This window comes from Melanerpes formicivorus, unplaced genomic scaffold (assembly GCF_026170545.1).
Source record: "Melanerpes formicivorus ecotype bairdi unplaced genomic scaffold, bMelFor1.0.p_v2 SCAF_8, whole genome shotgun sequence".
NCBI lineage: Eukaryota > Metazoa > Chordata > Aves > Piciformes > Picidae > Melanerpes > Melanerpes formicivorus.
The window spans coordinates 6,582,786-6,608,936 of NW_027142360.1; the positions used below are offsets into that span (position 1 = coordinate 6,582,786).

The window sequence follows — 26,151 nt, forward strand, 5'->3', positions numbered from 1 at the left end:
AGAAAACTTTAATATATTGACAAAGAAAAGTCACTAATTTATTCTAAATTATATTATATCTATACCTGTCCTCACTTCTTGGACTTTAGCCTTCATTTCAATTTGATTTTGGTTGGGAGATGTCAGCAGAGGACAGAAGACCTGGAAATTTTTTATTCACATAAAATTTGGTGAAATAGGCACAGTAAACATTACAACTGTAAAGCACCAGGCACAACTCCCATGACAGCTTTTCCAAACTATGCTTTCCAGAGGTTTCTCCCTGGTCAGACCTTTCTAGTAAAAGCCAGCAAAAAAGAGTAAGTGGGACAGTTCTCTTTCTCCCACAACGCATGGCACAACGCATTCACCCCTACAGCACCAATTATCCCCATACCCCAAAGAGCTTGATGTCTTGTCTGTTGGTGCTTGTTGGCGGAGTACCCTGATGTCCTGTCCCATTCTGACACCCCTGCAGCTTGCAGTCTGGATAAAGTCAATCTGTAGTCCCACAGGGGCAGCCAAGGCCAGCTGGGGCTGTCTGCAAGACCCAAGAGTTTTGTGCCTCCTGAACTTCACTTATGAATTTCAGGCCGCCTTGCTTTTGCCACTCAGCATAAAAATAGAATAGAATAGAATAGAATAAACCAGGTTGGAAGAGACCTTCAAGATCATCGCATCCAACCTATCATCCAACACCACCCAATCAACTAACCCATGTAACCAAGCACCCTGTCAAGTCTCCTCCTGAACACCTCCAGTGACGGCGACTCCACCACCTCCCCGGGCAGTCCATTCCAATGGGCAATCACTCTCTCTGTGTAAAACTTCCTCCTGACCTCCAGCCTGAATTTCCCCTGGCGCAGCCTGAGACTGTGTCCTCTTGTTCTGGTGCTGGCTGCCTGGGAGAAGAGACCAACCTCTGCCTGTTTACAGCCCCCTTTCAGGTAGTTGTAGAGAGCAATAAGGTCACCCCTGAGTCTTCTCCTCTCCAGGCTAAGCAGCCCCAGCTCCCTCAGTCTCTCCTCATAGGGCTTGTGTTCCAAGCCCCTCACCAACTTCGTTGCCCTTCTCTGGACTCGTTCCAGCAAGTCAACCTCCTTCCTAAACTGAGGGGCCCAGAACTGGACACAGTACTCGAGGTGTGGCCTAACCAGTGCAGTGTATAGGGGCAGAATGACCTCCCTGCTCCTGCTGGCCACACTGTTCTTAATGCAGGCCAGGATGCCATTGGCCCTCCTGGCCACCTGGGCACACTGCAAGAACATTGCTAGGGCTGAGCCTTTGTAAACTTTGTCTCTGTTTGAAGGACGTCTTCCATGGCCATTTCTGCTTCTTATAACTGTAGGTACAGAGAGGACTCAGCAGTCCAGCCTGCAAAGATTCAAGCTAGAGGGGGCTCAGCCTGTCTTTTCTTTTGCTCAGCAGTGCAATAGGCTGCATTCAGATTGCACAGCAAATCCAAGCAGGTTGCACAGCTAACGCCTTTGAGGCAGTTTCCCATTCTCCTGAAGTGACAGTCTGTCGCTGCATTTGCTTTTTAAACTGCACAGAGTGATTAAAATTTAAAGCAAAAAAAAACATTTCCAGCCATACAAATTTTACCTTAAATGTGCTTCTTTCAGGCCCGAAACTAGCTGAGAGCATTCTTTCACATTTTATCAGCCCACACACAGTTCACTCAGCAGTTTTTGATTAATGCAGAGACTGCAACGTAGGAATCTGTTCTGAATGCAGCTCATTCTTGTCAGCCTATCACTCCAGATTGTCAGTTTTCTCCTTTTCTTGAATTCAGAAAGTACACCATTAACATTCCATAACTAACCTCAGCATTCTGTCATAGTATCGAGCTAATTTCAACTATAAATCTTAGTAACTTTCTAAAGAGGCGCTAAGCAAGGTGTCTCATTTCATTTGAGAAGCGTTAAAGGTAATTCTGGAGTAACAGAAAAATCCAAATTTAGTAAGTTCCACCCAGGCTCAGAGATGTTCCAAACACACAACTTCTGCTGAGTGGGCTGAGCTTTGTGCCATGTGTACTATTTGACGATTCCATTAAAGATGGGAAGCGTTTTTATAATGGGCACATTTGGATACAGTTGGCAGCCAGACTCAGGTAGAATGTTATTTGTGTTGAAATAGCAGGATAACATAGGCTGTTTGCAAAGGAACATTATTACCTTTTTTTTGTGATGTGGGCTTGTTGGAGGTAGAACATATTTAAAATTTTGTGGAAGTCTTGGTTAGAAGAAAAAATAGTTTTGTTTTGGCTTGATCTTTTTCTTTTAATTCTGATATGTAGCACAAGATTTCACCACAAGGGCAGCACTGAGAAAAAAATTCTGAAGTGCTGTGAATTGATATGAGGAGGCTCAGAGGAGACCTTATTGCTCTCTACAGCTACCTGAAAGGAGATTGTAGACAGGTGGGGGTTGGTCTCTTCTCCTAGGCAACGAGCACCAGAACAATTGGACATAGTCTCAAACTGCACGAGGGGAAGTTTAGGCTTGAGGTGAGGAGAAAGTTCTTCATAGAAAGAGAGATTGGCCATTGGAATGTGCTGCCCAGGGAGATGGTGGAGTCACCATCCCTGGAGGTGTTCAAGAGGGGATTGGACGTGGCACTTGGTGCCATGGTTCAGTAGTCATGAGGCATTGGGTGACAGGTTGTACTTGATGATCTTTGAGGTCTCTTCCAACCTTACTGATTCTATGATTCTATGATTTTATAAGACATTTCAACACAACAAGAAGTTGCCTTAAGGTATTTCTAAGAAACATAGGAGAAATACAGAATACATAGGTTAAAAAAATCAAATACAATAGAGATTTAAACAGTTTTCCTGGTTTTTCTGATTTTTGCCAAGGAGCAAACCCATCTATCAAAATATGTCCTATGGAGAGATATTTTTACAATTAAAATAAACAATGCTTTTACAGAATTACCTGTCCTATGCTTTCATGCCTCTGTCCATGATGAGTAGCCTCCATCTGAATCTCTCCTCTGGAAAATCAACCATATTTCCATGCCCTGGTGAACTTTATGGAGGATCTGATATTTCTTCCCCTTTGAGTTCAAAACTCTGCACAGGGAAAGATATTTACACCTGGTTTTCTCCCAAGCATCACAGAGCATGTTTCAAATTTGTTTACAGGTGCTTGATAACCAGAATTCACAGCCCTAAGGTGCCAGGGTCCCTTGTCTGTAAACTGCATAAGGTCAGATGTACTCCTGAGGTAATTCACTAAGTGCAGTGAATTTTCCTCGTGGTTAGTAGTTTGTAATTCTGGAGAGCAGTGTAAAGCAATTATTTCAAATTTGTAATCATCATCCTGAACACTGTAGTGCAGTGTTTAGCCTGCTAAATACATTCACCAAACTGCATGCTTTTTTTCTGTTTCACTCCATTTTATTTCAGGTTGTGTACGACAAAGTCACAGAGCTCCAAGGCCGGATACTGAAGCTTGTTGTGAAAAGCAAAGGAATATTTGTGGGAGCTGTTAACATTCAACTGAGCTGTGTCCAGCTAAATGAAGAAAAGTGGTATCCACTGGGAAACAGTATCATTTGAGTGGCTAAAATAATTCAATTATTTATCCTCTAATGCTTCTTAACCCCTTCCACAGGGTAGGTTTTGTCTCAGTTGCCCTTGAGAATATGCTCAGTCATCTGCTGATCACACACCTTAACATTTCTAATCATAAGGCTATTGTCTCAAAATTGCTACCGTCTTCCTGCAACAGATTCCTGTCAGCACGAGTTTACGAAATCACATGCTAAGAACTTGTAGCAGCATGCAGGAAATTCTAATGCCAGCAACGGAGATTCTTGTTTTCTTCATATTAAAGAGTGCTGCAAAATAATGAATTCTGCACACATCAAAGTGTGGGACCTAATGCTTTGACCATTAATCCCCCTGAGTGTGATGAAACAATGCTGATAATGGTGCCATTTATCAGCGCCTGTTATGACCCCACTGCATACAGTGATTTCACCAGAGAACCATGGGATGGTTCCCTGGGTGCCAATATATTTCAGATGTCTAGCAAATTTCATGTTAAATCTTATTCAAGCAATATTTTTTTTTTTCTCTTTATTTTAAGGAACTTAAAAGCTTTGCACTTTACACGTTTTGAGCAGTACATTTTACTGTGCTCTTAGCTTTTGATTCAGGAGAAGGCTCAAAGCAGGATATTCATCTGTCACTATGATAGGTGGTAATTTGTTTTATTCTGACATTGAAGAAGCAGATAGAACTGGTCATTTGTGAGAAGGAAGAGGCTAATATTCACAAATACATAAGGCATGTTTAAAGGGAGCTTTCAGTGTGGTACATATTTAAGACTGTGGTATAAAGAATCTTTGCTCACCGATTCTCTACCGTGTTGCATTCTTATGCTGCATAAGAGAATCAAGTCAATGTGTGTATTGACCTCAGGACTATAAAATGTCTGTATTAAACAATGAATCTGAGTGGTTCCTTTGAATTCACTGGGGCCAGCTATAGGATCTGTTCTTCAAAGCATTTTAGCCTAAAATGAGGAAGCACTTAAGCACATCTTCAAACATTTAGTACATGAGCAGCCATAATAAACTGTAAACTACTGCCAGCCTTGTACACACACGTATCTGGCTGTGTACATTTCCAGGACTAAAGGCATATTTTTAAGGCACAAGAGGCATGTTGATTTGTGATCTGATCTGTTGTAAAATTTCAAGTTACCATAGAGTGAGTAGTTCTGACATTTGTTCTATTGGATGGAAAAGTGGTCAGTGGAGGGATAATAACACCAGAAGCTGATGATTGCTGCCATCTCCCAAAGGACACTCACAACCCAGTCTTCAGAAGGTAATGTTGTACAAAGTTCCTGAAAAGTGACTAGGAGTGTTATTTAGGAAACTAATTAAGCTGGAGTTTTTCTCAGCATCAAACCAATTGACTATGTCACTTCATCAGTTTTTAGCTGAGAATAGATACAGCAGATTGCCTGGGGAAGTTACACTCCTCCTCAATAAGGGGAGGTGGGGGGAACTCTTCTTGAATATTAATGGTATTAGTATTCTTCAGAGCTGGAACAAAAAAAAAAAGGATATAAAAAATTTACCACATGAAAGGCATATTGGCTAGCATACAGATATGAACACCATCAAGATCAGTAATTCTATCACTTTATATTGTGGGGTCTCTGGGGTAAAAATACAAGGCACTTGTCACTCAAGCACAGAAAAAACACACTGAGGCCAGCTTACAATGTTATCAAATTAGCTGGCCTTACAGTTCAATATTGATTTTTAGGTTCATCTTAGTCTACTCTGTTTCCTTATTATAAATATAATGCAGTTTCCTAACAGTATTATTTTCTGTGACATTTTCTAATCACTGCTTATCACACACCCTGATTTTCAATCTTAGAACAGCATTAAATAGAATTAAAATGGCATTCATTAAAAATACCATTAAAGTATCCCATTACCAGAAGTGTTTGCCAACAGAAGCAGTACTCTTTGGTAGTAAAGAAAGAAGCCTATCAATATAACATTCATTTTTTACAATATTAAAATTAACCAAAATAAAAAGAGAGAGAGAGTGAGCTATGCTTGAGTAACACATCTGCAATTAACTGGGTAGATATAGTCCTGTGGAAGCTCAGCAATGCATCACTTTTGTATGGAAACTGGAGAAATTGTGTCTTATAGGCATGATAGCTCCGTCAGGCAAGACCTGGTATCAGGTTTGCAGATGATACCAATCTCATAGGTGAGCCAGAGAGATGGGACGTCATCCAGAAGGCCCTTGACAGGCTGGAGAGGTGGGCCCAGGTGAACCTCATGAGATTCAACAAGACCAAATGCAGCCTTCTGCACTTGGGTAGGAACAACCCTCACTATCAATACAGGCTGGGGGAGGGAGTGATAGAAAGCAGCCCTGAAGAAAAGGACTTGGGGTTTCTGGTAGATGAGAAGCTGGACATGAGCAGAGAGTGTGCACTTGCAGCCCAGAAGGCCAACAGCATCTTGGACTGCATCAAAAAATGCATGGCCAGCAGATCCAGACTCTGCCACTTTGCTCTGCTGAGACATCACCTGGAGTACTACATCCAGCTCTGGAACCCACAACACAGGAAGGACATGGACCTGACGGAGCAAGTCTACAGGAAGGCCACAAAAATTATCAGGGGACTGGAACACCTCTGCTAGGAGGACAGGCTGAAGGAGTTGGGGTTGTTCAAACTGGAGAAGAGAAGGGTCTGGGGAAATCTAATCACCACCTTCTAGTACCTAAAGGAAGCCTACGAGAGGGATGGAGAGAGACTGTTTACTAAAGCCTGCAGTGATAGGACAAGAGACAATAGTTTGAAATTACAGAAGAGTAGATTTAAATTGGATGTTAGGAACAAGTTATTTACAATGAGGGTGGTTGAGCACAGCAACAGGTTGCCCAGAGACTTGAGGCCCCATCCCCGGAGATATTCAAGGATGGATAAGGCTCTGGGCAACCTGATCTAGTTGAGGATGTCCCTGCTCACTGCAAGGTGTTGGAGTAGATAACCTTTAGAGGTATCTTCCAACGTGAGTGATTCTGTGAAATTACACAATCGACCTTTGCCTTCTCTTCTACTCCACCTCAAAGCACTGTGCTTCCTGTTTGCTGAGTTCACAGTAAGTATCCTGAGCCCCCTGCCTCTGTGAGGAACATAGCCCTTCATACATCCCTTCATGAACTGTCTTTGTTATAACAGCAAGAAGCTCAAAACTAAGCTAAACAAAGGTAGCAATATTAGCACCTACATTTTTATCATTTTGAGAGCTGGGGGTTTTAAATTGTTTTTTCCATGTGGCAAAATTGCAGTGAACATTAAAGAAGCTGCTGCTATTGTAAATGTAAAGGGTATGTCATAAGAGCAATTTTTCCTGTTCCCTTGGAAGAATGCTAGGAAATTTTGTTCAATATAAATGAAAATTTCACTCTAACACACTTTTAATTTTGCAGTGTCAGATCATAAATATTAGACTATTGTTCTCAGTAATTAATCAGAATGTTGAAAGTAGCTTCAGATGAAATTATTAACTGAACTTTTGAAATGCCCTAAAAGTCCCCATCTTTACAAATTAGTTCTAAATATGGTAGGGCCAGAGTCAGTAGCCATTACTTATTCAGGGAAGCATTTGCTCACACAAGAAGTCCTATTAGCTTAATAAAATAATTGAGAACATGCCACTTTGGAAAACAGAGCAGTGGGTTGTTGCACTCCTAGTGATGTTGCTTTATTGAGTGATCCTCCAGAGCAGCTGCTACTGCAGAGCATCATTAGTAGTACCAGACGTGAACAAAGAGTGATGCAGGTCCGAGACTGCAACCATCTTTGTCCAACAGGGGAATGTTACGGTAACCTGTAAAGAAAATCACTTTATTAGTGTATGAACCACAAATGAAGATATTATGATGAGCTGTTTTTATGATCTACTTGCAAATACAGCACAATTTGTGATTCTCTACTTTAAAATAAACTGAAATTATAGAGAACTCAACTCCCATTTCTGCTGTTTGTTTTTTTCCCTTTTCTGTGCACATTCAGTATTTCAGATCTGGCATTTTTGGACACAGAGTGAAAATCTCAAGTGCCTTTCAGGATGTGGTGGGTTTTTAAATTGATGACTTCTAGCCCAGTGATATTTAAACATAGGCAAGCATACATTTTAACATCCAGAGAGATTTTGTGCTGCATGCTTTGTTCTCACAGCAAATGAAATCACTTGTGAATCAACCCTGACAGTGCTTCAGAGAAGGATGGTGTTACAGCAACGATGCACTGCCCTGCTGAGGCAGAAAAAACATGTGCTGTAAGACCTTCTACCAAGACAACTTAAGACTGTTAGGAATCTTCTTTTCACAGGAGTGATTCCCAGTATCAGAGGTAAGGCATGCCTCAGAAATGTCATGTTCATTTGGTTGCTGAAGCATTTGGAAAACATATAGGTCTCAACTTCAAACTTAATTAGCTCACCTGCTCAAAAACCAAAACAATCCCCTCTCCAAAGCCCCAAATGTTGTATTGCTTTATATGGCAGTAAAGGTCCACAAATACATAATGATAATCAATTGTTTTAATATAGAATATAGAATATACCAGGTTGGAAGAGACCTTCAAGATCATCGCATTTGATTTTTCAAAGTGTTCTGTATTTTATCTCTCTCTGTATATAACTGCAGTTATCTACTATGAATAGGTATCCACATTCAGAACTGCAATTTTCAGCATCTTTCTTTAGGTGTATCTCTACGTCTCTGCAGGTTTTGGACCCCTCATTTTGGGAAGCTTAGCTTTTTCTTGATTATTTTACATAACATGACAGTTCAACTTGGCATCTAAGATTCATCTTCTGGGCAGCAGATACTAAAGCCAAGTCCAGGTAAAATGCATCTGAGAGCAACTTTTAGGGCATGCACACAGTATATGGAAGACATGGTTTATTTCCTATCCAGTGATGCACTAAGACTCATTTCTAAAGGCTGTGTTCTAGCCCCTATCTATGGATCATTCTCCAAAGTGTCATGAGAGCAGTAAAACTTCTTTTCTATTGTTTCAATTTGTATGGAATTATTAAGTACTCATTGTTACAAACATGGGCTGAGGGCTCTGGGGTTTTAGACGAGTCCTCTCTCCTGATGCATGGGACTGAAGATCTGACTCCTCCTGGGCTGCCAGTGCCAGTGTGACAGATGAAAACTAAGCAACACAAGGAAATTGCACCATGCTGTGGCTCTTTAGGCTGGCTGCCTCCAAATAGAAGCCACAGAGTTGAGACCTCCAGTGTCTGGAGTGTCCAGCCCAGGGGGTGGACACAGGCTATAGTGGATTTCTACCCAGGAATCCTGCACCTTTATAAATCTGGCTGCAAAGTTATTGTGTCTCTCTTTCTTCCCTCTCTTCTCCCGTGGCAGAGAGATGCTCCCTTATCTGGTAATGGTGGGAGAATATCAGAAGCCTAATTAGCCTCAGTAACTTTTTTCCCCTGCACAATCTTGGCCTATTCAGGCCTAATGACAGGCTAAAACGTGGGGGCAGTTCAGGTCTGGCCAGCCTGAAACTGACCTAGCAATGAGGGGTGAGGGGTGGGGGAGAAAGAGCACTGGGGTTTTGGTGCACCCCAGGCAGGGAGAAGGGGAGTGTTGGGGTTTTGGTCTGGGGGAAAGGAACTTGTGTGTTAAGTTCTTTCTTCAGAAAGAGAGACTGGCCATTGGAATGTGCTGCCCAGGGAGGTGGTGGAGTCACCATCACTGGAGGTGTTTAAGAGCCTGGATGCCTGGTGCCATGGTTTAGTTGATTAGATGATGTTGGGTGATAGGTTGGACTTGACGATCTCAAAGGTCTTTTCCAACCTGGTTAATTCTATATTCTATATTCTATTTTCCACAGTGATGATAGTAATAATTGAATTCCTCTCTGTATTGTTACACCACTTAGAAGACTCAGTGGCACAGGGACCATCACCCAGGACCCCCTCCTCTTACTTTTTATCACCCAGCTAGAGAATTATTCTCATTTTCAGCCCCTCTGACTATACCTACTTCATCATTGCATAAAATAAAATCAAATACTGCTACAAGTGGGCAGCAAGCTTTCTTCCTCACTGTAATCTACAGCTGAGATGGGAGGCTTCTGCTGGGAAAAGGCAGGCATTTGAATCCTTTTAAAAGAAAACGCAGGGGAGGGTGACAATGGCACAACTTTGTCCCACTGCCTGTCAAAGTGAAAGGAAAAAAAAATGTAAGCACTGCTCAGCTTTTGAAAGATGCTTGCCCTCAGGGGACACCTTGGGGATATGGATCCTAGGCAAGGAGAGGCAGTCCTGAAGAGCAGATTAAAGCAATTGAAGCTGTGAACAGATTAAAGATTTAAATCCTAACTCTCTCTTCAGCATGGTTTAGACAGTTCTTTCCTAAGAAATCTAGACTGTTGGGAGTACCTTTGCAAGACACTTTGGTTTTCCCTTTCACTATTTAGGAAGCTTTGGTACCTAATTCAAAGCCATGGTTCAAGACCTGGAATCTGGAGGCCTCAATGTTAAGCACTGCAATAGTATCTGTTAGTTCATCTCAGCACCGTTTTGCTTGTGCCTCTAGGCATCTTGATGACATCTTACATGTTATTTTACTTTGTGTTAAATGTGGGACAGGATCATTTCTTTGGCATTTGTAGATACACTCATTTCCTAGCATTTTGACTTAGTCCACTCAAAATTTTTCCTGTGGAATCTACATGGTTTCAGTTTTCCAAAAGATAGCTCCCCCATTTCTGACCGAAATCATCCAGGCACCTTAGAGATGCATTGAAAGGTTCTGTAAACAAACAACAAAGAGCCCAAATTGATGGTTTTACAAGCTTTAGTGTCTTCTGTTATGCAAGCTTCTTACATAAACTTTAGTGTCTGCTATTTAAATCTGTCTCAGACATTATGAGTTGGCTGGGTTGTTTGGTTGTTGTTGTGTTGTGTGTGTGGTTTTTTTTTCTCATTACTGTGAAATATATAAATAAAAGTAAAGTAAGAGCAGATAAGTGTAAAAATTTATGTTGGAGATAAAAGCAAGTCTGCTTTGAGAGTAATGTCTTTGTTCTTGCGTTACTCCTCAACCTCAACTAAGAATCACAAACAGCTTTATGGCTTCAGAATCCGTACAGAGAAAGCCATTAAAAATCCTGTTAAGCTTAATAAAAAAGGCACAGGGCTCATTGCCAGCTCCAACATTTTGCATTCGCATCTTCATTCACTAACAGAAGTTGGTTGATTGTTTTGTCAGAAATAGCCTTGGAAAGTCAATACAGCAAACAGGCATTATACAAAAGCTTTTCTCCTTGGCCTACTGACTTCTGTGTTTGCTCTATGTGTGCAGGCTATTTTTCAGAGAAGATTCCATAACAATAAAAGAAACCCTACCAAGAAAAATGTCACAAATATTGTACTTAATTTACATTCCTTGGTCTCAACTCTGCAAAGCTGCAGATAGCGTACCTGGGGTTTTCTGGAGTTTGTTTGGGTTTGAGTCTGAGTGGAAAATGGACAAAACTGTTGTCTTTGTAGTAGTTCTGACCAATTTCTCTTACTGTTTCCCAATGTAATGAGTTAAACCACCAGCTGAGTAGTTTCTGACTAGAATGGACCACTGCAGTAGGAGTAATTGAGCGTCATTAATATTCTTTGATTTCTACACCATGTATTTGCCTTCAGAGACTAAAGGAAATAAAACCAGAGTGTAGGATCTACCTATGGTTATAATGGTCTCCTTTAGTAAATAAATATAATGCTGTACTTTGCAAATCCACAGTAATGATAAAATCCTGGAATGCTGTAGATTTTTCAAGCTGTTATACGTGGCTCACATGGAAATATTACCTCTGTTCAGGCTAAGCAGTGGTAAAGTGTATTGACCCAGGAATTCATTTGCAACCACAGATATCTCATCCTCGACACAGAAGCGTACCAATGCCAGTTCTGGAACTTGGATAGTAAAAGAGAAAGTTTCATTCCATCGAGGGCACAAAGCTAATGAAAAGAGAAAATTCACAGTATGAAAAGGCCATGTTATTTATTCTACTTAACATCTGAATTATTACCTGCCATGACTAGTCTAAAATGGTAAAGATTTGTTCTTCTTCCCTAGACTTCTGTGGCCATTCAAATAAATGACATGACTCCCACTGATTTCAGTGGTACATAGGTCATACCCTTGGTATAGTTTATGGAGGTAAAACTGCTGGAAGGGAAGCTTTCAGAATGAAGCAAATGGAGAGAGCCTAAAGTATGCAGACTTGCCTACAGTATGCAGGCCAGCCCCTTCTAAGGATTTCTCCTGTACTTGCTTGATGCAGCCCGGAAAGCCAATCAGATCCTGGGCTGCATCAAGAGAAGTGTGGTCAGCAGGTCAAGGGAGGTGATTCTCCCCCTCTACTCAGCTCTGGTGAGACCCCACCTGGAGTACTGAGTCCAGTTCTGGAGCCCCTAATACAAGAGGGATATGGAGGTGCTGGAATGTGTCCAGAGAAGGGCCACGAGGAGGACCAGAGGGCTGGAGCACCTCTCCTATGAGGACAGACTGAAGGAGTTGGGGCTGTTCAGTCTGGAGAAAAGAAGGCTCTGAGGTGACTTAATTGTGGCCTTCCAGTATCTGAAGGGGCCTACAGGAAGGCTGGGGAGGGACTTCTCAGGATCTCAGGTAGTGATAGGACTAGGGGAAATGGAATGAAGCTGGAGGTGGGGAGATTCAGGCTGGATGTGAGGAGGAAGTTCTTCCCCATGAGAGTGGTGAAGCCCTGGAGTGGGTTGTCCAGGGAGGTGGTTAAGGCCCCGTCCCTGGAGGTGTTTAAGCTCAGGCTGGATGAGGCTCTGTCCAGCCTGATCTAGTGTGGGGTGTCCCTGCCCATGGCAGGGGGGTTGGAACTAGATGATCCTTGTGGTCCCTTCCAACCCTGACTAATACTATGATACTACTATGATAATACAGTAAATCAAAAGCTTAAGAAAGTTGGTGTCATCTCATAGGAGAGAGCGAAAGGGGACAGTGCTGGGCAGGTTAAGAACCTCTCCTCAACTTAGATTCTCCTAGAGCCATACCAGTTTCATATTTTTCCCAGTGTTTCTCCTTTTACAATGTAGGAAATGAGATATTAGCTAAATAAATTAGGGTGGTAAAGCAATCTCTGGACTAAAAATAGAAAAAGGGGATGAGGACCAGGAGGTAGGGTGTTTTGTTTTGAGCAGTGTTCACAGAGAGAGAGGAAAAAAAAAAATCAGGGCAGATTTAAAACCTCAGCCATCTACAAAATAGAAAAAGGAAAACCAGAAGACAGAGGCACAGCAGAAGGGAGATCACAGGGAACTTTGAGACATCAAGAAGGTCTATATGATAAAGGTAAAGGAATGCTAAAAGATAACTACAAAGAGTACACACCTCACCTGTCAGGAGATTAAGAGACTACTCCTACTAGAAAATTCGTATGAGCTAAGTGAAATTTCCAAGAAGAAAGGTCTTTAAATTCACTAATTAGTGTACTGGGTTTGGCTGGGCTACAGTTAATTTTCTTCATATCAACCCACATCATAAAATCATAGAATGCACTGGGTTGGAAGGTATCTCTAGAGGTCATAGAGGTCATCTAGTTCAACCCCACTGCAGTAAGTAGGGACATTTCCAACTAGATCAGGTTCCTCCTAGACTCATCAAGACTGACCTTGAATGTCTCCAAGGATGGGGATTCCCATCACCTCCCTGGGCAACCTCTTCCAGTGTTCCACCATTCTCATATCAAAGAACTTCTTCCTAATGCCAAATCCAAATCTATCCTGCTCTGCTTTAAAACCATTTCTCCTCATCCTATTGCTCTTGTAAACAGTTCCCTCCCAACATTCTTGTAGGGCATTTTCAGGTACTATAGGCCCACTATAAGGTCCCCCAAGAGCCCTCTCATCTCCAGGCTGAACAGCCCCAATTCTTTCAGCCTCTTTGTAGGAGAGGTGTTCCAGCCTTCTTCTCTACACTCCCATGAGGTCCATGTTCTTAATGTGGTGTTACGTTTTGGATTTGTGACCAAAACAGTGTTGATAACACATCAGTGTTCATAACACACAGCTATTGCTGAGCAGTGCTTACAGAGTGTCAGGGACTTTTCTCTTTATCACTCCTCAACCCCTTCCTCCCCACTCCAGTGGGCAGGCTGGAGGTACACAAGACGTGGCTGGGACAGCTGACCCCAACTGACCAAAGAGCTACTGCAAGCCTTATAACATCTTGCTCAGGATAAAATTATGGGGGAAAGAAGGAGGAAGGGAAGACAATCAGAATTACAGTGTCTGCCTTTCCAATAACCATTACACCTGATGGAGCCCTGCTTTCCTGGAGACGGCTGAACACCAGCCTGATGATGGGAAGTGGTGAATGCTTTGTTTCACTTTGCTTGCAAGTGCAGCTCTTGCATTATCTATCAAATTGTCTTTATCTCAGCAAAGAGTTCTCACTTTTGCACTTTTGAACCTCTCCTGGGGCAGAGTGAGTGAGTGCATGTGTGGGGCTGAGCAGTCCAGGGTGAGCCCAGAATAGTGCATAAAGGCAATGCACTAAGAGAGTTTGTGCTTCTTCAAACTATGAGTCTACAAAAGGGCACACAGCATGAATTCCCACTACCAATTTTGTGCCAGAAGGTCCTAGTCTAGAGAGAAATTATTTCAGCCTCTGTAAGTACATAACAACTTCTTGGGATGAAAAGAGATCTAATTCTTCATAAAATATTATTATTATTCTTTGTTCCCAGTCAAGAGAATAAGATTGATGCTCACCATTGCTTTTTCTAACACTAGATCTTTTTTTCGCTTGATCCTCTGGCACGCCGTAAATTTCTATCATCACTAAAGGGTCAGCTTTGTTCGTCTTCGACAGGTTACTGGGTGGTAACTGATGACCACTGATGAGCTGGAAATTTGAAGTTGCAATATGTTGAAATAACTGTAAGTATGCACTTTACACAGTAGTCATACAGCAGCTACAGCAGCAAACTAATCTTCCATGAGAAAATAAGAAGCATATACCAGCCATAAACTGTTAGCAAAATGCATATTAAACACAATGAAACTAAACACATGGCAGCTCATTTTCAATTTAATTCATGGCTAACTTTGTAGAAACAGAGAATCACAGGATGGTTTGGGTTAGAAGGGACTATTCAAAGTCACCTAGTCCAACTGCTCTGCAGTAAGCAGGAACATGTTCAACTAGATCAGGTAGCCCTATCCAACCTGACCTTAAATGTTTACAGGGATTGGGCATCTGCCACCTCCCTGGGCAATCTGTTCCAGTGCTGCACCTCCCTCATCATAAAAATAATCATCTGAAGTCATGCTTTAAATCATAATATTCAGATGTAGGCTTTTATTCATTAACTAGCCATGAAAATTATTTGGCTACTGTGCAAAACACCAGTGTTAGAGAAATCAGTCTCATTGGTTTTGCATTTCCTGAGATCAAGCTCATGAATTCCCATTAAACCTGTGTCTAGTGAACCAGTGCTAACACCCACAGCGACATCAGCATTGTGATACAGGGTGTGTTAGCAGACTGCCTAATATCTGTTCCTTTTCTTTCAGAGTAATACATAAAAGCTCGGCTTCCTGATGGTTTTTATTTAGCTACCGGGAAATTTTGCTTCAGACTGCCCTGTAATCTGGCATTCAGATTGCCAAGAAGCATTTATGAAAGTCACGGCTTTGTCTGCTTCTATCTGTTTTTCAGGACAGCTAGGGGAGAATAATCACCTGTACACAAATCTGCTTTTTTTTTTAGGAGTCAATGTATGGAATGTATCAAGAGATATAAAAGCCTGCAAGCCCAAGTGAAAGATAGGACTCCTACGATTCAGCTCTCAGGAATAAGCATCAAAACTCATGGTACAGAACCTTATTTTACTGTCAGCCACCACAAAAATCAAACCCCACAGATTCTACCTTTTGCCTTGGTATTGTCTGTAACAGCTTGCTCCAGGAAAATTTCTAGCCTGAAACACTGAAGAGTAGTGGCTTAGCAAACCCTTATGATGTCCTCTTTCTTCCTAGAAAATAGCTGCTACCTTTACTAGAAAGCTTTGCAAAATGCAAGTGCTGATGCAGCACCCCCTTAGAACCAAAGAAGATTCTTCAACATGCCCTGAATGTCATGAAAAAAAACCTCAGTCACACTGGCCAAGTCCACTGCTAGACTCAGAGTCCTGTCTTTGGCAGGATGGGGAAAGAGTGAGCTCTTCTCAGCACACCACGACAAAAAGCTATAAACCTAGTAAATGTTTGAGCCCCAAAATAAAGCAGACATGCAGAGAGAGTAGCAAATAACATGGAAGGATTCTACATGCAATACCTCTTGGTCTCTGCACCCCACAGTCAGCTGTAAAGATGCCATTGCTTGTTTGTATCCTGCACTGTCCCTACAGTCATCTTACTCTCTGTTCTCAGTCTAAAAAGCTGCCTTTCTCTATTTCAGGTCCCTCCAAATTCAGTAATTCCCTTCCTATTGTCAATAATTTTGTCTGTCTCCTGCATTACAATTGGGGATTTTTTCCCTTGCCTTAATCAATCCCAACTTCATACAAATAAGGGCTAAAATAGCTGAGCTATATGCATGTGTACTTGAAATCATCCAGTAATGTCTATTCATAATTGGTATGCTCACTGTTAGGACCCAAAAATGTTCTTGATTAGGTGCATCTACTATGTAAGTGTTTTGTAATTGTTTTTAGCTAATGTTTTCTCTCCAGTATTTATTTCTCTGAAAGAAACAATATACCAATTTTACACTCATTTTATGCTAATTAAATAGCAGTTATGCAAGTAGTGTACTGTGAAATAGCACTTTTTCATTAGGAAAAAGGTAACTTTCCAACTAGTCACCAATTATAAAACACCCACTTGACCTGAAAAGATGAGTTTTTCTAACCCATCCTTGTTAAATTACATGCATTTCTAATAGTGTTAAGAAGTAAATCAGATTTTAATTGGGGAGAAGTAAGAATAATTCAAAGTCTCATTGATTCACAGTATCACAATATCACAGTATCAGCAAGGTGGGAAGAGACCTCAAAGATCATCGAGTCCAACCCGTCACCACACACCTCATGACAAGACCATGGCACCAAGTGCCACATCCAATCCCCTCTTGAACACCTCCAGGGATGGTGATTCCACCATCTCCCTGGGCAGCCCATTACAATGACGAATGACTCTCTCAGTGTAGAACTTTCTCCTCACCTCCAGCCTAAACTTCCCCTGGTGCAGCTTGAGACTGTGTCCTCTTGTTCTAGTTCTGGTAGCTAGAGAGAAGAGACCAACCCCTTCCTAGCTACAACCACCTTTCTGGGAGTTGTAGAGAGCAGTGAGGTCTCCCCTGAGCCTCCTCTTCCCCAGGCTAAACAATCCCAGCTCCCTCAGCCTCTCCTCATAGGGCTTGTGCTGAAGGCCTCTCACCAGCCTTCTTGCCCTTCTCTGGACACGTTCAAGTGTCTCGATACCCTTCCTAAACTGAGGGGCCCAGAACTGGACACAGTACTCAAGGTGTGACCTAACCAATGCAGAGTACAGGGGCACAATAACTTCATTCCCATTAAAACATATTCATAGAATCATAGAATCATAGAATCAATAAGGTTGAAAAGACCTCAAAGATCATCAAGTCCAACCTGTCACCCAAGACCTCATCCCTACTAAACCATGGCACCAAGTGCCACGTCCCATCCCCTCTTGAACACCTCCAGGGAGAGTGACTTTGTTTTATTGATTCATTCCTCTTTTAAACTTATTTATACCATTTTAGGATGATAATTAGTCTTTTTATGTATGCATATGTATAATGTATATTTAAAATGAGCCTAAAGTTTTCTACTGTACCTCTGAACACTTCCATGTGTCAATTCACATTATAACAGTACATGTGGTACTTAAATAAATACTCAAATACTTAATACTTGCACACTTAAATAAATGCTTAAAGAAAGTAACACCAAAACTCCACACTCAGTTCTACAAAGTTCAGTCCCCACAACTGTAACTGAAAAGTCCCTTTGTCAGCTACACTTGTGACACAGTGTAAGTTATATTTATATTTCTGTACACAACTCTGTGAAAAATGATGTATTTTTACAAAGTCTTATCACTTCTGAACATCGCCATATTTTTAGCAAACATAAGTGAGCTACAGATGGCAACCATTAACCAACATTAACCACAGCAGTAGCTACGATTTGAGAATTCTAACACGTTCAAACAAAGTCCAATATTAAACTTTCCAACAACTAGGAATGGAGATAAAACCTATAACAGATAGCAAATAGGTCTTCATTACGTTTGCTTCCCCATTTTATGGAACAAAGCAGCTATCAACTAAGCTTACCTTTATTGACAGAGACACTGGCTGACTGTATCTTCCCACATTGCGGGGGGGTGAACGTTGAATTCTGATTCCTCAAGAATTCTGGTTTCAAAATATAGCCACAACCACCATTGTCTAGGAATTTTCCATTGTACAAGTCCATATGTAGTCCTCCTGTCTGGAAGTTTAAGGCTACTGTAAAGTGAAAAAATAAATAAATGTTGATTATCGTGAATTAGAGTTGATACTATTTTATAAAACAACTCTGGGAAAATAACAACAAAAAGCAAAGTAAATGAGATTAGGATGGGATGGGATAGGATGAGGAGAGGAGAGGAGAGGAGAGGAGAGGAGAGGAGAGGAGAGGAGAGGAGAGGAGAGGAGAGGAGAGGAGAGGAGAGGAGAGGAGAGGAGAGGAGAGGAGAGGAGAGGAGAGGAGAGGAGAGGAGAGGAGAGGAGAGGAGAGGAGAGGAGAGGAGAGGAGAGGAGAGGAGAGGAGAGGAGAGGAGAGGAGAGGAGAGGAGAGGAGAGGAGAGGAGAGGAGAGGAGAGGAGAGGAGAGGAGAGGAGAGGAGAGGAGAGGAGAGGAGAGGAGAGGAGAGGAGAGGAGAGGAGAGGAGAGGAGAGGAGAGGAGAGGAGAGGAGAGGAGAGGAGAGGAGAGGAGAGGAGAGGAGAGGAGAGGAGAGGAGAGGAGAGGAGAGGAGAGGAGAGGAGAGGAGAGGAGAGGAGAGGAGAGGAGAGGAGAGGAGAGGAGAGGAGAGGAGAGGAGGGGAGAGGAGGGGAGAGGAGGGGAGAGGAGGGGAGAGGAGAAGAGAGGAGAAGAGAGGAGAAGAGACGAGACCAGGTCGGAAGAGCCCTTCAAGATTATCATGTCTAACCTATCACCCAACACCATCTAATCAACTAAACCATGCAACCAAGCACCCTATCAAGTCTCCTCCTGAACACCTCCAGTGATGGTGACTCCACCACCTCCCTGGGCAGCCCATTCCAATGGGCAATCACTCTCTCTGTGTAGAACTTCTTCCTAACCTCCAGCCTAAACCTCCCCTGGTGCAGCTTGAGACTGTGTCCTCTTGATCATTCAACTCATATGCAAGATCTTGTCATTCCTTTTGAGTATTGCACTCTTTTATAATGGATGAATCATGCACAAAAGGTATGCACTATTTAGAACTGCACCGTGGTTTGAGAATTACACCATAGATCTTTTTTACAATGCAGTGTGTAATGTGCTTTTCCTTTTCTTTCTAAATTAGGCCTTGAAGAATAGGCTGAATCACATTCCTGTTTCTCTACAGCAGCAAGACCCTGCACCATGAATCTGCTTGCAAAGTTCTAGTGCAGAAAGCAAAAACAAAGGATTGCAGCTAACCTTGATAGGTTCAGAATTCATCACAAAAGTTTGTCACCCAGAGATCAAGCTGCTTTAGCTTAAGAGTTAGAATGCTCAGTGGGAACACATGTAAATTTAAAGAAGTAGAATCCATTTTTAAAGTATTCTTAAATTTATGTGAGCAAACTCTCTTCAGGCTTAATCCTCCACTACTGGTGTTTATTGTTAATATACACCTGGCAGATTTTCCTTTCCTTGGCAGCTCAAAACATTTTTGGTATGCTGCAGCCACAACAATAAAATAACACATTTCTCATCAACAGGATATTGTAATTCATGAGATAAAGTCAGCATTGAAATAGGCCTGTTTAATGAAATTTCCCTCTATTCCAGTACATTGGAGTTTCCTGCAGCATACCAAACAGAAAATGCACAATTCAAATCAACAGAGTGATAATATGTCATATGTTAAGCTGCAAATGATAAAAAGTCATTTGCTTGATGGCTTGATAAGAATCAAGACTTTAAGCAGTACAAGTGACTCCTCATCGTAATGCAGGAAGAGTTTACTTCTTCCTATGACATAATATATTCCTATTATATATTGTATTCATAGAATAGAATAGAATAGAATAGAATAGAATAGAATAGAATAGAATAGAATAGAATAGACCAGACCAGGTTGGAAGAGACCTTTGAGATCATCATGTCCAACCTATCATCCAACCCACCTAATCAACTAAACCATGCAACCAAGCAGCCTATCCAGTCTCCTTCTAAACACCTCCAATAATGGCGACTCTACCACCTCCCTGGGCATCCCATTCCAATGGCCAGTCACTCTCTCTGTGTAGAATTTCTTCCTAACCTCAAGCCTGAACCTCCCCTGGTGCAGCTTGAGACTGTGTCCTCTTGTTCTGGTGCTGGTTGCCTGGGAGAAGAGACAAGCCCCTACCTGGCTACAATCTCCCTTCAGGTAGTTGTAGACAGTAATAAGGTCTCCCCTGAGCCTCCTCTTCTCCAGGCTAAGCAACCCCAGCTCACTCAGTCTCTCCTCATAGGGCTTGTGTTCCAAACCCCTCAATAGCTTTGTTGCCCTTTTCTGGACACATTCCAGCAAGTCAACATCCTTCCTAAAGTGATGATATGACATAATGGATTCCTATGACATTATATTCCTATGATACAAAGTAAATGTATTGAACAAACATTTGCCAGAACTCAGAAACCCTTTTATCACATGGAAAATGCATGAAATTTGGATCCCTTTCACTGCAAAAAATGATTTATTTCTTTAACAGTTTTGATGATGCCTTAAAAAAAAAAAAAAAAGAAGGGTCTGTAGTAAATGTCACAAATAAGAACAGATTTGTGGAGTGAAGCAGCTGGTACTAGTGAGCTAATAATGTTAGCATTATGCATGTTTTCAGCAGAGTTACTTCAGAAGAACTCTAGCCTGGTCCCATGACCACAATGCTAATTAATGGCTGGAATACATCAAGTGCTCCTAAGGAGCATCCTCTTTGTCATCTGAAAGGAATCTCATCTCTGCAACATGAGCCAACATGCAAGAAGTTGAAAGAGTTGGGAACCTTAACTAAGAACAAACAAACCAACAAACTACCCTCCCCCCCCAAACCCATCAGTAAAACACAACACGCACTGCTGCTTTGCACTAAATATTAATGTAAATACAGGCATAGATTCTGTGTCAATGTGCAAAGGAACATTAACCTTATTTTACCTTTGGCAACAGAAATTAAACTTCAGAACGTTCACATTGCCTGTTGCACACCATTGCCTTTGAGGTAAGTATTCTCTTGGTATAGTTTTGGCAGTGGTTCACCATTTGCTTTTTATGACTCAACAGATCATCCAGATACAGACTCACATGTGGTACTATATGACCCTTGATGCATCTTAGTACATGAATTCAAGGCTACAGAGCTGCAAGCCTGAGGCCCCTAGGTCCTAGGCCCTACAGATAGCCCAAGATCCCTCATTTCAGAGGTAATTCCTTGGCCATGCTTTCAGAATATGTGGGGTTTAAAATGCAGCTGAAATTAGGCAAATTGAACAGCTTCAAATAGCAGCTTCCACATGATGAAACAAATTACATGATTGCACATAATGGGACTGTTGCTAAATTTGCCAAGCTTCATAGGCTACTAAGCAGGAAAATCTGATTTAACAACAGAAACAAGCAAAGGAGAACACATTTTATCGTATTAGGAGAATTACTTTTACAACACAAGTAAAGGGCAATGTTATTACGAGGTGATATCTTCAAACATCAATGCTATATTTTTTACTTAATTTGATTTTACCTTAGAATAAATTAAAACCACACTGAGCAGTAGTTTTGATTTGCCTACTTATTTCCTGATATTGCAAGTTGTAACCTGACTAAAGTAAGTGAATGCGAAATTCTGAACTGCATTCTTTATTTTACAACTGGTTGCAAAGTTCATAGCTGCTGGAGGACTTCTAGAGCAACGCTTTATGGTGTAGTCTTGATGCAAATCACATTCAGATCAGAGTATTCAACACTCAGGTCATCTTGCAAAGTACCAAAGCCTCCCTGGCTCTCCTTGTTGGTCCCAGATGTAAATAACTTCATTTAGCAGCTAGAAGTTAGAAATAGACTAGCTCCAAAAAGATGAAACAATCTATAATGCATAAAGAAAGACAATAGGTGTATTTTATCCCAATAGGTATATTTCATCCCAGTAGGTATATTTCATCCCAGTACGTGTATTTCATCCCAGACCTGTGTATCACAAGCAGTTAACTCAAGTAAGTCCCACAACTCATTGCAGAACTGATCACAATCTAAGTATTCAAATCCATTATCTTCCAGAGCTACCAGTCAAGACATCACTGATTTTTAGACAGAAAGCAAAAGCTTCTGAAAAATCCAAGTGAGCACTGGGATACCCTGTACACTGCACTGGTTAGGCCGCACCTCGAGTGCTGGAACGAGTCCAGAGAAGGGCAACAAAGTTGGTGAGGGGTTTGGAACACAAGCCCTATGAGAGACTGAGGGAGCTGGGGCTGCTTAGCCTGGAGAGGAGGAGACTCAGGGGTGACCTTATTGCTCTCTACAGCTACCCAAAGGGAGGTTGTAGACAGGCGGATGTTGGTGTCTTCTCCCAGGCAGCCAGCACCAGAACAAGAGGACACAGTCTCAGGCTGCACCAGGGGAGGTTTAGGTTGGATGTTAGGAAGAAGTTGTATGCAGAGAGAGTGATTGCCCATTGGAATGGGCTGCCCAGGGAGGTGGTAGAGTCACCATCATTGGAGGTGTTCAGGAGGAGACTTGATGGGGTTTAATATAATTCCTTACTTTAAAAGAGAAGATTTTAAAACAAATAGCACACATTTGTCACCAATTGTCCTTAAAACGAGTTACTTAATTGCATTTAAAATCCATCCCAAAATGTCTGAATTGTAAGCAATATCCAAAATACTATGTGAAAAGAGCACTTAGTGCCATGTTCATATCTCCATAATTTACCCCACTCAACTGAGTATAAAGAGATATAGTAGATCACACTTTTGTTGCCTTTCTTTCAGCTTTTTTAGGTTGTCTATGTTCTTAAAATGTGTCTATGTTCTTAAAGTGGGCCACTCACCATGAATGCAATGCATCTTCTGTGCCTTAGATATCCATTTACATTTTGAACTGAATTCTACATAAAAGAACTGAATTCCACTAAAAAAGACCACACTTAATGATCTGGAATATTTTGCCAATGGTTATGAGGTGATCTACGTGAGTGGATTTGAAGACACTGCACTCATTCCACATAAACACTACCAGCTGGGTGTTCACAGTCTATCCTTTCACATGCAGGTCACAGCTGCACCTAATCCATCACTGCCCAAATGTACAGAAGTATTTTCAGAAGTCCTTTCGTGATAGGTATTCCATATTGCTTTTTTCAAAGGGATGTAGATGGCTTTTAAAATTTTCATCCAAATCCTGATTAAAGGGCATGCTGAGGATGAGCTGACTCAAAATGTGGATGAAAAGGGAGAATATTCACAATACTAGACTGAAGCCAGTTGAAGATATCTGAAGGAAGGCTACACTGTAAATTGTCAGCTGTTATATTTGCCAGGAAGTAAGGCATTCATTTAACAGTAGTAACATACAGAGCAGGAGCATCTGCAATAAACAAATACCAACGACCTGAAATATGAGAATATCTTCAGCACTGGAATTATAAAATTAACTTTAATTTCTAAGCCCTGTGCAAACATCATTATCAGAATATCCTCAAGTAGAAATAATATTTCCCTTTTAGTATATTGAAAATATTGTTCAATCTACAGCACCAACAAGAGGGATCCAATGTGTACTAGAATACACTGTAAAATCTTCTCACTGACAGCAGATACAAGGAAGATAATATGTTCTGTTGCCATGTGCTCAGACCATGTAACCTGGAAAACTGGTGTAACACAGTGGTCTTTGAACACCTTTATTTTCTATCTTCTAGTACCTTAAGGGAGCCTACAAGAAGGATGGAGAGAGGCTGTTTACAAAAGTCTGCAACAACAGGACAAGGGGCAATGGATCCAAACTAGAAAAGAGCACATTTAGATTGGATATTAAGAACAGGTTCTTTACTATGAGGGTGGTGGGACACTGGGACAGGTGGCCCAGGGAGGTGGTTGTGGCCCCATTCTTGGAGGTATTCAAAATGGAGATTTTTGGGGCACTTGGTGCCATGGTTTAGTTGATTAGATAGTGTTGGATGATAGGTTGGACTCAATGATCTCAAAGGTCTTTTCCAACCTTGTCCTATTCTATTCTATTCTATTCTATTCTATTCTATTCTATTCTATTCTATTCTATTCTATTCCATTCCATTCCATTCCATTCCATTCCATTCCATTCCATTCCATTCCATTCTATTCTATTCTATTCTATTCTATTCTATTCTATTCTATTCTATTCTATTCTATTCTATTCTATTCTACAGGGCTCTGGGCAATCTGATCTAGTTGAGAATGCCCCTGCTTACTGCAGAATGGGTTGGACTAGATGACCTTCTAAGGTCCCTTCCCACCACACCACTCTATGATTATATCTGAGAAACTAGAAAGACTTCCAGCATTATTAAGCCTCTGCACCAAACTACAGGAGCCTCCTCAGATTGCTCTGAGCCTGAGCATTACTTCCATTCTGGTCCTGTCTTGAACGAGTCTCTCTGATCCCTACTGCCATTTCTGGACACTTGTTAAATTTAGCCTTGTGGATGAACTGTCCAAAATCAGTCCTTTAAATGTTCTCAGCATCCTCTTTGCTTTGGATTTTATGAGGTCTTTTTGATCCTTATGCAGTTTTAGCCCTCTTGCCAAGCCAACTTTATGGACAAGGATTTATATCTATCAGGGGGAAAAAAAAGAATACAGACTGAAACATTTTCTTACAACACACAGTATAAATTTTGACATACAAACTGCCCCTCATTTGGTTTTCTGACCACAAAATTTGCTCAAATGGTATGTATATTTTTTCCTCTCCTTGCATAATAAAATGGAGCTTTAGATATTCAGACTCCAAATTTTATTCATCTTACAACTTCTGTCTTTGCTTCTTACTGATGCATTTTGAAATGGATGCTCTTGTTCTACAGAAACTTCATTCATGAATGACTTACAAGATAAGACATTCTACCATAGTAAGAGAGACTACTGTTCTGAGAATTCAGCAGCATGCATAATTCTCTGCCACATCATACTCAGTATGTGCAGTCAGCCTGTCCTTATTGTCTTTGAGCCAATTCAGTACTATCATTAGATATTTCAAGAACTCAGTCATTCTAATGTTCATAAATGCTGACAGTGTTCCTACTTAACCACAAGTAGCTCATCCATTGTCCAAGCATATCTGCAACTGGTTTCAATCAGGGAACCTCTCTTGTTAGGATTTCAAGGGAAAATTGCCTAAAACATTTCTGATAAACTATCAGATCTAAAATCTAAATTGATTTTTTTTTCCCCTATTTAATGAAGGTCTCATCCTGAAAGTTACACTTCTAAGTCTGAACCTCTTGTGGTTGTCATTTCACTTCACATATGAAAGTCATACTTTTCCAAAAGATGCTTTTCCAAAAGGTCTTTCAATGTTTTCTTGCTTTGTGTTTCTTGACAGGAGAGTGTGTATTATCTCTTTCTCATTCCTGTTTTAATCTGGGTCTCTAACACTGGGTTTAGAACAAGGGTAGCAAGGAGTTCAGAGACAATTGTGTCCCTGAAATTTTTTCTTTCTTTAAAATTGACTAGATTTCAGATAAATTATTTAGCATTCTGTGAGTTGTCTGCAGTGAAGATAGCTAAAAATATGAATGACAAAAAGAAATTTCTTTGCTTTTAAGTGAAGCTGCAGTATCTATTACACACACCACAAAAATCTGCCTAACAAGAAATAGGCTTCAGAGTTGCAACAAAAGCTTTGTCATACACCTGGCAGTTAGAGAGACTGTGCTGCAAGAGAAACACAAAACCTTTATTCAGAACTCCTCCCAGCCCTTGGAGCCACTCCAGAGAAAAAGTGAGAGTATTTAGGCAACTTCAGGTATCAGAGTGAATCTGTCCCACCTATCTTGTAGATGTCTACAGATGACTTAGCTGCCCCACTGCAGCTAGTAAGGATCTAATCAATGAAGTTTAAGGGGCGGCATAGCCAATAGTGGGTCCATACTTCTAATATCAGAGTAATTATGGAAGACCTAATTGCAGACCAATAGTCTGCAGTTCTAATAGTTGTCCAACTGGGTTGTGCATTCATGGGAACAAACAGTAAAAAGTGAAGCAACCCCTTTTTCAGGTTCTGTAAGACATGATGGCTATGTGGCCTGTTACAGCTATGGATATTTTCCCAATTTCTACACACATCCTTTTTTGGAACCTTGCTTTACAA

The 26,151-nt window shown here is 41.2% G+C and overlaps 2 protein-coding genes across 2 annotated transcripts in view; one reads left to right on the plus strand and one right to left on the minus strand.

The window, feature by feature from the left end:
• The window catches only part of PIK3C2G (phosphatidylinositol-4-phosphate 3-kinase catalytic subunit type 2 gamma), a 240,616-nt gene extending 233,572 nt beyond the window's left edge, over positions 1-7,044 (plus strand). The window contains exon 33 of the mRNA XM_068141892.1: positions 3,398-7,044. Within this exon, the coding sequence (XP_067997993.1) occupies positions 3,398-3,550 (153 nt within the window). The 3' untranslated portion in view covers positions 3,551-7,044. The remainder of the gene's footprint in view (positions 1-3,397) is intronic.
• A 244-nt stretch (positions 7,045-7,288) lies between these two features.
• PLCZ1 (phospholipase C zeta 1) overlaps positions 7,289-26,151 on the minus strand; it is a 55,578-nt gene continuing 36,715 nt past the window's right edge. Inside the window, 5 exon segments of the mRNA XM_068141895.1 lie at positions 7,289-7,371; positions 11,374-11,523; positions 14,311-14,443; positions 17,903-17,950; positions 17,952-18,076. Coding sequence (XP_067997996.1) covers positions 7,289-7,371; positions 11,374-11,523; positions 14,311-14,443; positions 17,903-17,950; positions 17,952-18,076 — 539 coding nt within the window.